At 36.2% G+C, this 14,318-nt stretch overlaps 1 protein-coding gene across 8 annotated transcripts in view; it reads left to right on the top strand.

Annotated features, from left to right (window-relative positions):
* Positions 1–14,318, top strand: part of RUFY2 (RUN and FYVE domain containing 2) — a 95,205-nt gene that overhangs the window by 53,312 nt on the left and 27,575 nt on the right. For 7 of the 8 annotated variants that reach the window (XR_005212094.1, XM_037805406.1, XM_037805404.1 and 4 more), the window contains 2 exons: positions 483–612; positions 919–1,013. Coding sequence is in view for 6 of the 8 variants with exons in the window: in XM_037805406.1 (XP_037661334.1) it covers positions 483–612; positions 919–1,013 (225 nt within the window). In the remaining 2 variants the exon portion in view is untranslated. Of the gene's footprint in view, positions 1–482; positions 613–918; positions 1,014–14,318 lie in introns of those variants that run through there. The other variant, XR_005212095.1, reaches the window with a different exon arrangement.

The following is a 14,318-nucleotide window of genomic DNA, read 5'->3' as shown; positions in this document are numbered from 1 at the left end:
AATTTTTCTCTTCCTGATATTAAATTGATTTAGTGATTGCTGTAATTCTTATATTGGAATAATGCTTTTCATTAGTTTGTTGTAGAAATTTTCACATGGCACAGAAATGTGAATAATTAAAAACCCACTTTCCTCCCCTCAGTTCCATTCCAAGACGTAACCAGTTTTAATAGTTTGTTGGGTGCCCTTCCCGGTATTTTCAATGCTTATAACAAGATTTATTTATACAGAATTAATAAATGACATAAATTATTATTTAGCAAGGATTTTTTTTTGTGGTTGGCAAATAAATTGACACTTTGTGATCAGAAAACCCTGTGTGCTGCTGAACTTGTTTTCCAAACAATATTCATGAGAGAGAATGTTTGAGAAATGCATTAAAAAGGCAAAAGTAATTGACTTAAATGATGCTCTTATTAAAGAATACATACAACTGTCATGAAAAATATCACTGAGTTATTGTTTATTATTTATCATTTTAGGTTGCAACTGGAAACTGATTTGAAGATTGAAAAGGAATGGAGGCAGACTTTGCAGGAAGATCTTCAAAAGGAAAAAGATGTCTTATCTCATCTTAGAAATGAGACCCAACAAATCACTAGTCTTAAAAAAGTAAATGGTGGTAAAACTTTAAAACTTGTCTTAAAGAATATTAAGTTATTTAAAAAGGTAATTGAGTCATGATTTACATTTATTTATGGAAACAGGTTGTACTAGTCATCCAAAAACTTATGAATAAGGAGATTATTTAAGTGAATAGAAAATAGTTGATATATAGAGCAGCTATGAAAGATCTTTGAATATTTACTTCTTTTTCTTATAAAGAGTTAAGGGATATTTGTTCCTAATTAATGCTATATTTACAGTGTGGAGTTTTTGTTTGTTTCTTAAATTTGCATTTTATATCTTTTATTGAAGGAGTTCCTTAACATACAGGATGAAAATCAACAGTTGAAAAGAAAATACCGTGATCAAGAACAAGCCCTTCAAGAACTTGGCAACAAGCTTAGCGAGTAATTTCTCCTTTTTCCTTCAATGAAGTAGTCATTGACTTTCACAAAAGGTGTGAGTGTATCAAACCTAATAGGTAGAAAAGCTTAAACATAGGAAATAAAGATATGAACTGTTAAGGAAAAACAAAACCTGAAAGATTAAAATATAGACTGCAGATGGGAGAGATCTTATTGAAAGTTATGTTCATTTCAGAAGCTCTTTAGCTCTAAAAGTTTGCCAGTGGTTGAAAGCTAAGACTCTTACCTAATTTCTTCAGTGTCAGAAAATTCAGAAGTTCTTTTAATACATTTTTCTCAGTACAACAGAAGCTGAATTTTCAAAAGATCCAGAGAGATCTCTTTTAGATTGTTCTGAAAATGAGCTAATTTTGTGCGAGAGAGAGAGGTTGTTTTATGCTTTCCTAGAATCAGCTTAGCTTCATGCAATGTATGCCCATTGCAGTAAAATGTCATTAGGATCCTACAAAGCCAAGAAAGAGAAATGATGTTCTCCCTTTCATACATTTTCCTCCTTGTTGTCTGTGATCTGTGTTTTGGATTAGCAGCTCCATCTTTGTGCCCTTATTCAACATACTGCCATGCGTTTGGGGTAAGCTCAGGAACATTAAACAGAAAAATAGCATCACTGTTTTTTCCGCTCTCCTATTTTTTTAATAACGGCTTTATTAAGATATAATTCACATACCATAAACAATTCACCCAAATTGTACAATTCAGTGGTTTTTAGTATATTCACAGTGTTGTGCAACCATCATCACAATCAATGTTAGAACCCTTTCATCCCCCCAAGAAGAAATTTCATACCCATTGGAAGTCACTCCCCCTATTCCTCGAACTCTCCTCCCCAGCCCTAGGCAACCACTTCCTGTCTCTTTAGGTTTGCCTAGTCTGGACATTTCATTTAATGGAATCATATAGCAGGTGGTCTTTTGTATCTGTCTTCTTTAACTTAACGTAGTTTTTGTGTGGACATATATTTTCATTTTTCTTGTATACATACCTGGGTCACATAGTAACTCTATGCTTAACCTTTTCAGGAACTGCCAGAGTGTTTTCCAAAATGGCTGCACCATTTTTACATCCCCACCAGCATTGTATGAGGGTTCCTATTTCTCCATATCCTAATCAACACTTATTATCTGTCTTTTTTATTATAGCTTTCTCAGTGTATGTGAAGTGATATCTCATTTGTTTGTTTTTAAAAACAGTTTTATTCTTACAGTTCATCCAACATGTACAGTCATTGGCTCTGAGTATAATCCATTGTGTTTTCATCACCACTGTCAATTTTAGAACATTGTCATTTCTCCAAAAAGAAACCCCCCCGTACCCCATACCCCTCCTATTATTGACACTTAACATTGATCTGGTACCTTTGATACAACTGATGGAAGAATATTACAATATTATTGTTAACTACAGTCCCTAGTTTGCATTAGGTATATTTTTCCCATATACCACCCTATTATTAGCACCTTGTAGTTTTGACATACATTTGTTTTAATTCATGGAAGAGCATTCTTGTATTTGTACTATTAACCACCTTCATTGTCCACAACAGGGTTCATTATGTTACATAGTCCCGCTTCATCCTTCAGCTTTCCTTCTAGTGACATATACAACCCTAAACTTCCCCTTTCAACCACAGTCACACACGATTCATCACTGTTAATTACACAATAATGTGCTACAATCACCTCTGTTCATTTCCAAACATTTATAATCAACCTTATTAAAAATTCTGCACAAATTAAGCATCAGCTCCCCATTCTTTACCCCCATTCTCTGTTATGGTAACTTATATCCTAGATACTAACTCCATGAGTTTTGTTCATTGTATTTAGTGCATATTAGTGAGATCATACAATATTTGTCCTTTTGTGTCTGGCTTATTTCACTCAACATGATGTCTTCAAGGTTCATCCATTTTCTCATATATATCCTTTTTAGGGCTGAATAATATTCCATTGTATGTCTGTACCACATTTTATTAATCCATTCATTGATTGATGATAAGCAAGATTTTAGTTCCAATCTGGCATTCATTTGTGGAGCAGTTTCAACCAGACCCTGTACTAGGCTATTATGCCTTATTTCCACTTTATTCATTTGACAAATACTTACTGAGCTTCTACTGTGTGCCAAGTACTATGTTCTAGGTTCTGGGGTCTCAATAGTAAACAATCCCCACAACAAAATACAAATATATGAACATTTACTAAGATCATAAAGGTTTAATTGTAAAATGGAATAATAAAACAAAGAGTGTGCATTACCTTCACCCATCCACCCCTTAAAGGTGGAGACTTTATGCTGTAGTAATGGCATGATCATTTGAATTCCCAGACCAGCTGCATTTAGACTTTTGTGTTCTCCTTTAATTTGGTTCATTCTTAAATTTTAGTGTGCATGAAAATTACTGCTCAAGGTTGGATATTCTAAACAGCCTATACTGACCTTTATGGGCTATTTAAGGAATTTTAAAGGGTTATTTTGTCTACTAAAATTTTCCCTTGTGTGCTAACTTGCATACCTAACCCCTGTTGACTCCACTGTCTGCACATTCTTCTGCAACTTGGTTTTTTTTTTTTTTAAGAATATGTTAAACATTTTTCCATATGAACACATACAGATATCCTATAGGATGGGTGTGCTGTAATTTTTTTTTTTAATTCAGTTTTATTGAAATACATTCATACACCAATCATCCATGATATACAATCCACTGTCCACAGTATGATAACATAGTTATGCGTTCATCACCACAATCTCTCTCTGAACATTTTCCTTACATCAGAAAGAACCAGAACAAGAATAAAAAATAAAAGTGAAAAAAGAACACCCAAACCATCCCCCCATCCCACCCCGTTTGTCCTTTAGTTTTTATCCCCATTCCTCCACTCATCCATACACTAGATACAGGGGGTGTGATCCACAAGGTCTTCACAATCACACTGTCGGTGTGCTGTAATTTAAACTGTTTCAGGAAGCACTTGCTCTGAGCATCTTGGTATGTATATATGTTGATATGTCTTGATATACTTTGATGAATGTATTTGAAGAGTAGATTCCTAGTAGTAATTGCCGGGCCAAAAAGATTTTGCTTTTAAAAATTTTGATACAGCCAAATTGCCCTCCACTTCTAATCTAGACCTCCTGCACTAGTGAAAGAGGGTGCCTTTTTTTTTTTTTTTTTTTTGGCTAGTCTAGTAGTTGAAAATCTCATTATTTTGACTGATATTTCTTTAACCATGAGCAAGGTTGAGCATCTGTATTTGTGTTTCATTTGTGGTTGCAGTTTATTTTCTGTAAATTGCCTCTACATATGCTTTTGCACATTTTTCTGTGGATTGCTCAACTTTTTCTTATGATATTTTTATATGGAAAAGAGCCTTCTATCATACACAGTGCACATTTTCCTCCCCATTTGTCATTTACCTTTTTTCTTTATTTATGATTTTTTTTTTGCTTTGCTAATATTTTGACTTTTTATGGGACAGATTTATCAGTGTTTTCCTTTTTTGCTTCTGGGACCACAGTACCTAAAACATGGGTTCCAGTAGGGCCAATTTTGGGTCAGAACATTTTTTGTCCTTCTTCAACTCTAGTTCTCTTCTGCAGTGAGAAGAATTTAATCAGGGCTGGAGAAGGGATCAATGGCCCCATTCAGTTTTCCCAAGACCTTGACAATTTATCTGCTAAAACACTTTTACTCCTCTGCTTCTTCCTACTCATGACTACATGTTATCAGATTGAAAGTTAAGTAAATACTGTAAATTCCCCCTTTATTACACAGGATGATGACTTCTTTAAAAACATGATGGTGAGGTTCTGAGGTTAGAGTAAATGCTTTTTAACCTTTGTTCTTAATTTAACAGAATTGACTTTAGACTGTGAAGACAATTTGGGTGTTCTTTAAAATGATGGTGTGGGAGTCATATAAAATAATAGTGAAACAATACAATAGTTTAAGTCTTATTTTAATTTTTAATGTTATAAGGGAAAATTAATCCTTCAGAAAAATAGTTCTTAAACTTACCAAGTACAGAATATTTATTCAAGCTCTGAATTTTCAAGTTTTTTAATATCATATGTAAAAATTAATATTAATGTCACTCACAGGCTGATCACACAGTGATATTATCTTGGAAAGAGAATGGGAGAATCAGGCAGATTTGAATCAGCACCCCTCCACCATTTACAAGCTGTGTGACTTAGGATAAATTATATAACCTTTCTAAGCCCGTTTCCCCATTTGTAAAATGGAGAGTTATAAAGCCTCTAAAGGGTTTCTTTTACCACTTTTGCTACATCCCATAGGTTTTGACATGTTGTGTTCTCATTTTCATTCGTCTCTGTATATTTAGCAATTTCTCTTGCTATTTGTTCTTTAACCCATTATTGTTCAGTAGCATGTTGTTTAACCTCCAGGTATTTGTGAATTTTCTGAGTCTCTTATGTCTTACTCTTGTGGACATTATTCCTATCAGGGTCAGTTTTCCTGGGGCACATTTTGTACCTGTAAATTCAGCCAAAAAAACTTGATTATTCCATCAATACTGTTTTTACAGTGTGTAGTTTTACACTGATTATTTCCTCTGTAAGAGTCAGTATGAACCAGATAGAAGACTGACATTTTGTTTTTTATGTCTTGGAGCAAAAGCATCTTTAGGGCAAAGCAGGCTCCAAATGTTCTGATTCGGTAGCAGAGATTTTAGGTTTCTTAAATGTATTTTTTGATCCAGTATTTTCATTTCTAAGTGTTATCCTAAGAAAAATAATATAGATGATTGGTCATTCCACATTTTTTGTTTCTTTTTTTAACGGTAGAAACATTGTCCTTTCCTTTCAACTTATGGAACTTTCTTTAATGTCTCTTGTAGGGCTGCCTTAGTGGTGATAAACTACATCAGCTTTCCTTTATCTGGGAATGTCTTATTCTTTCTCTCATTTTTGAAAGACAGTTTTGCCAAATATAGAGTTCTTGGTTGGCAGTCTTTTACTTTCAGCACCTTAAATATGTCCTCTCATTGCCTTCTTGCCTCTATGGTTTCTGATGAGAAATCAGGAGTTAATCTTATTGAGGCTCCCTTGTATGTGACACATTCTTCTCTCTTGCTGCTTTCAGAATTCTCTGCCTTTGAGTTTGATTATAATATGCCATGGTGTGGGTCTCTTTGGGTTTATTCTCTTTCAAGTTCATTGAATGTCTTGGATATGTGTATTCATGTCTTTTATTAAATTTTGGAGGTTTTCAGCCATGATTTCTTTGAATTTTCTCTCTGCCCATTTCTCTCTCCCTTCTGGGATTCACACGAGGTGTATTTTGGTATACTTGATGGTGTCCCACAGGTTCCTCAGGCTCTGTTCACTTTTCTTCATTGTTTTTTCCTTCTGCTTCTCAGACTAGATGATTTCCAATTGTCTTATCTTCAGGTTCACCATTTCTTTCTTCTGCTTGCTCCAGTCTGCTGTGGAACACCTCTAGAGAATTTTAAGTTTCTGTTACTCTGGTATTCAGCTCTGTTTGGTTCCTTTTCATAATTTCCATCTATTTATTGGTATTCTCTTTGTATTCTTCTTTTCCTGATTTTTTCTTTTTTAACTTTATTTATAGAAAAATTCAAACAAACAACAAAAAATACAACATTTCAAACAAAAGAATAAGAAAAACAAATAACTTAAAATAACTACTTTGCTTCCAATATGTTCCTTCCATACCCCAAGAAAATTAACAAACCATAGCCAAACAATGAAATAGGAAAAACAAGTAATCTAAAATAACTACATTGCTTCCAACATGTTCCTTCCATACCCCAAGAAAATTATCAAACCATATTCCTGATTTCCTTTTGTTCTTTGTCCATGTTTTCTTTTAGCTCTTTGAAAATATTTAGAACCATTTATAAAAAGTCTTTGATGTGTGCCAGATATGGTCCTCTTTGTTGATGGTTTCTAATGTTTAATTTTCTCCTTTCCCTGGCCATTACTTCTTGTTTCTTTGTGTGTTTTGTAATCTTTTGTTGAAACATAGATGTTTTGTTATTTTAATGTATCACTGGAAATTTAGTCTTTGAGGTGTCTGTTTTTTAAGTTTGTATGAAACTAGTGTTATGACAGTCTTCCTTGAATGCCAGGAGCTAACCCAAAAAAAGAGGAAAAAGGGATAAAAAGGAAAATACCTTTCCTAGTCTTTGTGGGTTGACCTGTGCAAGTGCTTTCCTTCAGGGCTTATCTATACAGTGAATTTGGAGAATGGCTTCTGGCCAAAGCATAGTGGTGGCCCTGATCCCTTCTGCGCATGCATCTTATCTTGGGCATGCACATGTGGCCCTAGGAATTCCCCTGTTTGCATGGATATAAATGTCCCCTCTTCTCTAGGATAGTTTCCTCCCAGGCAGCCACTTGATTAGTCTCCCATGGTGTTCTGTAGGAGAACTTGGTGAACTGCCTTCTACAAGCAGGGCAAGTTCTGGAGCAGTGAGTCCCTCAGGCCACCACTGGACAGATTGGACCAGACATACATGCTCCTAGTATGTGCATAGAGGTACTTGCTCCCTCCAGAACTATGACCTGGAACATGTACTGGGAGCACAAGACCGGCTCTCTGCCAAGCTGGTGAGGGTTAGGGGAGGGACCTGGGCACTAAGAGATCTTATTGCTTGTAAGTAGCCTTTTTCTTGATTTAGCACTTGTCCTGGTCCTATAGTCCTTTAACTGTTCTCTGGAGCTTTGAGAAATGCCAGTTCTTGGTGGGGTTCCTGGGCATTTCAATTTTAATGAACAAATTTTTGGCAAAGTTTTTTTTTTTTTTAATTCAGTTTTATTAAGATATATTTATATACCATGCAGTCATACAAAGCATACATTCAGTTGTTCACAGTACTATTACATAGTTATGCCTTCATCACCAAGATTAATTTTCAACATTTTCATTACCACACACACAAAAATAATGAGAATAAAAATTAAAGTGAAAAAGAACAATTAAAGTAAAAAAGAACACTGGGTGCCTCCCCCCCCCCCCATTTTTCTACTTATCCATCCATACACTGCACAAAGGGAAGTGTGGTCCAATGGCTCTCCCAATCGCACTGTCATGCCTCATAAGCTACATTTTTATACAATCGTCTCCAAGATTCAAGGGTTCTGGGTTGTAGTTTGATAGTTTCAGGTATTTACTGCTAGCTATTCCTATTCATTAAAACCTAAAAAGGGTTGTCTATATGGTGCGTAAGAGTGCTCACCAGAGTGACCTCTTGGCTCCTTTTGGAATCTCTGCCACTGAAGCTTATTTCATTTCCTTTCACATCCCCCTTTTGGTCAAGAAGACACTCTTCGTCCCACGCTGCGAGGTCTAGATTCCTCCCCAGGAGTCATATTCCATGTTGCCAGGGAGATTTGCTTCCCTGGGTGTCAGATCCCACATTGGGGTAGGGCAGTGATTTCACCTGCCAAGTTGGCTTAGTGAGAGAGAGGTTTGGCGAAGTTTTGAAACGAAGTTCAACAGTAGGTACTTATTGTAAAATATATTCTTTTCATTGTGTATCATTGTAACCATTTAATGTTATGATGTGGAGATACTTAATAACAAGTCAGAAGCTGTAAATCATTCAGGATATGTATATATATATTTTTTAATCTTCATTTTATTGAGATATATTCATATACCACGCAGTCATACAAAACAGATCGTACTTTCGATTGTTCACAGTACCATTACATAGTTGTACCTTCATCACCCAAAGCAATCCCTGACACCTTCATTAGCACACACACAAAAATAACAAGAATAATAATTAGAGTGAAAAAGAGCAATTGAAGTAAAAAAGAACACTGGGTACCTTTGTCTGTTTGTTTCTTTCCCCTATTTTTCTACTCATCCATCCATAAACTAGACAAAGTGGAGTGTGGTCCTTATGGCTTTCCCAATCCCATTGTCACCCCTCATAAGCTACATTTTTATACAACTGTCTTCGAGATTCATGGGTTCTGGGTTGTAGTTTGATAGTTTCAGGTATCCACCACCAGCTACCCCAATTCTTTAGAACCTAACAAGGGTTGTCTAAAGTGTGCGTAAGAGTGCCCACCAGAGTGACCTCTCGGCTCCTTTTGGAATCTCTCTGCCACTGAAGCTTATTTCATTTCCTTTCACATCCCCCTTTTGGTCAAGAAGATGTTCTCCATCCCACGATGCCGGGTCTACATTCCTCCCCGGGAGTCATATTCCACGTTGCCAGGGAGATTCACTCCCCTGGGTGTCTGATCCCACGTAGCGGGGAGGGCAGTGATTTCACCTTTCAAGTTGGCTTAGCCAGAGAGAGAGGGCCACATATGAGCCAACAAAGAGGCATTCAGGAGGAGGCTCTTAGGCACAATTATAGAGAGGCCTAGCCTCTCCTTTGCAGCAACCGTCTTCCCAAGGGTAAAACTTATGGTAGAGGGCTCAACCCATCAAACCACCAGTCCCCTATGTCTGTGGTCATGTTAGCAACCATGGAGGTGGGGTAGGCGAATACCCCTGCATTCTCCACAGGCTCTTCAAGGGGGCACTGCATCTTTTTTTTTTCCTTGTTTTTCTTTTTTTTTAGCTTTTCCTTCTTTTTTAAATCAACTGTATGAAAAAAAAGTTAAAAAGAAAACAAACATACAATAAAAGAACATTTCAAAGAGACCATAACAAGGGAGTAAGAAAAAGACAACTAACCTAAGATAACTGCTTAACTTCCAACATGTTCCTACTTTACCCCAAGAAAGTTACCTAATATAGCAACATTTCTGTGAACTTGCTCCTACTATATCCATCAGAAATTAACAGACCATAGTCATTCCTGGGCATCCCCAGAACGTTAAATAGCTTATCTGTTCTTCTTGGATTATTGTTCCCCCTTCCTTAATTGCTCTCTATTGCTAGTTCCCCTACATTCTACATTATAAGCCATTTGTTTTACATTTTTCAAAGTTCACATTAGTGGTAGCATATAATATTTCTCTTTTTGTGCCTGGCTTATTTCGCTCAGCATTATGTCTTCAAGGTTCATCCATGTTGTCATATGTTTCACGAGATCGTTCCTTCTTACTGCCGCGTAGTATTCCATCGTGTGTATATACCACATTTTATTTATCCACTCATCTGTTGAAGGACATTTGGGTTGTTTCCATCTTTTGGCAATTGTGAATAATGCTGCTATGAACATTGGCGTGCAGATAGATATCTGTTCGTGTCACTGCTTTCCGATCTTCCGGGTATATACCGAGAAGTGTAATCGCTGGATCGAATGGTAACTCTGTATCTAGTTTTCTAAGGAACTGCCAGACTGACTTCCAGAGTGGCTGAACCATTATACAGTCCCACCAACAATGAATAAGAGTTCCAATTTCTCCACATCCCCTCCAGCATTTGTAGTTTCCTGTTTGTTTAATGGCAGCCATTCTAACCGGTGTTAGATGGTATCTCATTGTGGTCTTAATTTGCATCTCTCTAATAGCTAGTGAAGCTGAACATTTTTTCATGTGTTTCTTGGCCATTTGTATTTCCTCTTCAGAGAACTGTCTTTTCATATCTTTTGCCCGTTTTATAATTGGGCCGACTGTACTATTGTCATTGAGTTGTAGGATTTCTTTATATATGCAAGATATCAGTCTTTTGTCAGATACATGGTTTCCAAAAATTTTTTCCCATTGAGTTGGCTGCCTCTTTACCTTTTTGAGAAATTCCTTTGAGGTGCAGAAACTTCTAAGCTTGAGGAGTTCCCATTTATCTATTTTTTCTTTTGTTGCTTGTGCTTTGGGTGTAAAGTCTAGGAAGTGGCCGCCTAATACAAGATCTTGAAGATGTTTTCCTACATTATCTTCTAGGAGTTTTATGGTACTTTCTTTTATATTGAGATCTTTGGTCCATTTTGAGTTAATTTTTGTGTAGGGGGTGAGGTAGGGGTCCTCTTTCATTCTTTTGGATATGGATATCAAACTCTCCCAGCCCCATTTGTTGAAAAGACCATTATGACAGTTCAGTGACTTTGGGGGCCTTATCAAAGATCAGTCGGCCATAGATCTGAGGGTCTATCTCCGAATTCTCAATTCGATTCCATTGATCTATATGTCTATCTTTGTGCCAGTACCATGCTGTTTTGGCAACTGTGGCTTTATAATAAGCTTCAAAGTCAGGGAGTGTAAGTCCTCCCACTTCGTTTTTCTTTTTTAGAGTGTCTTTACCAATTCGAGGCATCTTCCCTTTCCAAATAAATTTGATAACTAGCTTTTCCAAGTCTGCAAAGTAGGTTGTTGGAATTTTGATTGGGATTGCATTGAATCTGTAGATGAGTTTGGGTAGAATTGACATCTTAATGACATTTAGTCTTCCTATCCATGAACATGGAATATTTTTCCATCTTTTAAGGTCCCCTTCTATTTCTTTTAGTAGAGTTATGTAGTTTTCTTTGTATAGGTCTTTTACATGTTTGGTTAAGTTTATTCCTAGGTACTTGATTTTTTTAGTTGCTATTGAAAATGGTATCTTTTTCTTGAGTGTCTCTTCAGTTTGTTCATTTCTAGCATATAGAAACATTACTGACTTATGTGCATTAACCTTGTATCCCGCTACTTTGCTAAATTTGTTTATTAGCTCTAGTAGGTGTATCGTTGATTTCTCAGGGTTTTCTAGATATAAGATCATATCATCTGCAAACAATGACAGTTTTACTTCTTCTTTTCCAATTTGGATGCCTTTTATTTCTTTGTCTTGCCGGATTGCCCTGGCTAGCACTTCCAGCACAATGTTGAATAACAGTGGTGACAGCGGGCATCCTTGTCTTGTTCCTGATCTTAGAGGGAAGGCTTTCAGTCTCTCACCATTGAGTACTATGCTGGCTGTGGGTTTTTCATATATGCTCTTTATCATACTGAGGAAGTTTCCTTCAATTCCTACCTTTTGAAGTGTTTTTATCAAAAAGGGATGTTGGATTTTGTCAAATGCTTTTTCAGCATCTATTGAGATGATCAATTGATTTTTCCCTTTCGAGTTTTTAATGTGTTGTAATACAGTGATTGTTTTTCTTATGTTGAACCATCCTTGCATGCCTGGAATGAACCCCACTTGGTCATGGTGTATGATTTTTTAAATGTGTCTTTGGATTCGATTTGCAAGTATTTTGTTGAGGATTTTTGCATCTATATTCATTAGGGAGATTAGCCGGTAGTTTTCCTTTTTTGTAGCATCTTTGCCTGGTTTTGGTATTAGATTGATGTTAGCTTCATAAAATGAGTTAGGTAGTGTTCCATTTTCTTCAATGTTTTGAAAGAGTTTGAGTAAGATTGGTGTCAGTTCTTTCTGGAAAGTTTGGTAGAATTCCCCTGTGAAGCCATCTGGCCCTGGGCATTTATTTGTGGGAAGATTTTTGATGACTGATTGGATCTCTTTGATTGTGATGGGTTGGTTGAGGTCTTCTATTTCTTCTCTGGTCAGTCTAGGTTGTTCATATGTTTCCAGGAAATTGTCCATTTCCTCTACATTATCCAGTTTGTTGGCATACAGTTGTTCATAGTATCCTCTTATAATTTTTTTAATTTCTTCAGGATCTGCAGTTATGTCACCTTTTTCATTCATTATTTTGTTTATATGGGTCTTCTCTCTTTTTGATTTTGTCAGTCTAGCTAGGGGCTTGTCAATCTTGTTGATCTTCTCAAAGAACCAACTTTTGGTGATATTTATCCTCTCTATTGTTTTTTTGTTCTCTATGTCATTTATTTCTGCTTTAATCCTTGTTATTTCTTTTCTTCTACTTGGTTTAGGATTGGTTTGCTGTTCATTTTCTAGCTTCTTCAGTTGATCCATTAATTCTTTGATTTTGGCTCTTTCTTCCTTTTTAATATATGCGTTTGGTGCTATAAATTTCCCCCTCAGCACTGCTTTTGCTGCATCCCATAGGTTTTGGTATGTTGTGTTCTCATTTTCATTCGTCTCTATATATTTAGCAATTTCTCTTGCTATTTCTTCTTTAACCCACTGATTGTTTAGGAGTGTGTTGTTTAACCTCCAGGTATTTGTGAATTTTCTAAGTCTCTGATGGTTATTGACTTCTAATTGTATTCCATTGTGGTCAGAGAATGTGCTTTGAATAATTTCAATCTTTTTAAATTTATTGAGGCTTGTTTTATGTCCCAGCATATGATCTGTTCTGGAGAAAGTTCCATGAGCACTAGAAAAGTATGTGTATCCTGGTGATTTGGAATGTAATGTCCTGTATATGTCTGTTAAATCTAATTCATTTATCAGATTGTTTAGGTTTTCAATTTCCTTATTGGTCTTCTGTCTGGTTGATCTATCTATAGGAGAGAGTGATGTGTTGAAGTCTCCCACAATTATTGTGGAAACATCAGTTGCTTCCTTTAGTTTTGCCAGTGTTTCTCTCATGTATTTTGTGGCACCTTGATTGGGTGCATAGACATTTACGATTGTTATTTCTTCTTGCTGAATTGCCCCTTTTATTAGTACGTAGTGGCCTTCTTTGTCTCTCAAAACATCCCTGCATTTGAAGTCTATTTTATCTGAGATTAATATTGCTACACCTGCTTTCTTTTGGCTGTAGCTTGCATGAAATATTTTTTCCATCCTTTCACTTTCAGTTTCTTTGTGTCCCTGTGTCTAAGATGAGTCTCTTGTATGCAACATATTGATGGTTCATTTTTTTTGATCCATTCTGCGAATCTATATCTTTTAATTGGGGAGTTTAATCCATTTACATTCAACGTTATAACCGTGAAGGCATTTCTTGAATCAGCCATCTTATCCTTTGGTTTATGTTTGTCATATTTTTCCCCTCTCTCTATTAATATCCTTTACTGTACCCATACCGAATCTCTTTAGTACTGAACCTTTCTCCAAGTCTCTCTGTCCTTTCTTTGTTTCTCTGTCTGTAGGGCTCCCTTGAGTATCTCCAGTAGGGCAGGTCTCTTGTTAGCAAATTCTCTCAGCATTTGTTTGTCTGTGAAAAATTTAAGCTCTCCCTCAAATTTGAAGGAGAGCTTTGCTGGATAAAGTATTCTTGGCTGGAAATGTTTCTCATTCAGAATTTTAAATATATCGTGCCACTGCCTTCTCGCCTCCATGGTGGCTGCTGAGTAGTCACTACTTAGTCTTATGCTGTTTCCTTTGTATGTGGTGAATTGCTTTTCTCTTGCTGCTTACAGAACTTGCTCCTTCTCTTCTATGTTTGATAGTGTGATCAGTATATGTCTCGGAGTCGGTTTATTTGGATTTATTCTATTTGGAGTTCGCTGAGCATTTATGATTTGTATATTTATGTT

The sequence above is a fragment of the Choloepus didactylus genome, chromosome 15, assembly GCF_015220235.1.
Source record: "Choloepus didactylus isolate mChoDid1 chromosome 15, mChoDid1.pri, whole genome shotgun sequence".
Taxonomy (NCBI): Eukaryota; Metazoa; Chordata; class Mammalia; order Pilosa; family Megalonychidae; genus Choloepus; species Choloepus didactylus.
Note: the sequence above shows the minus strand (reverse complement) of the source record. Positions and strands in the feature narration are given on the sequence as shown.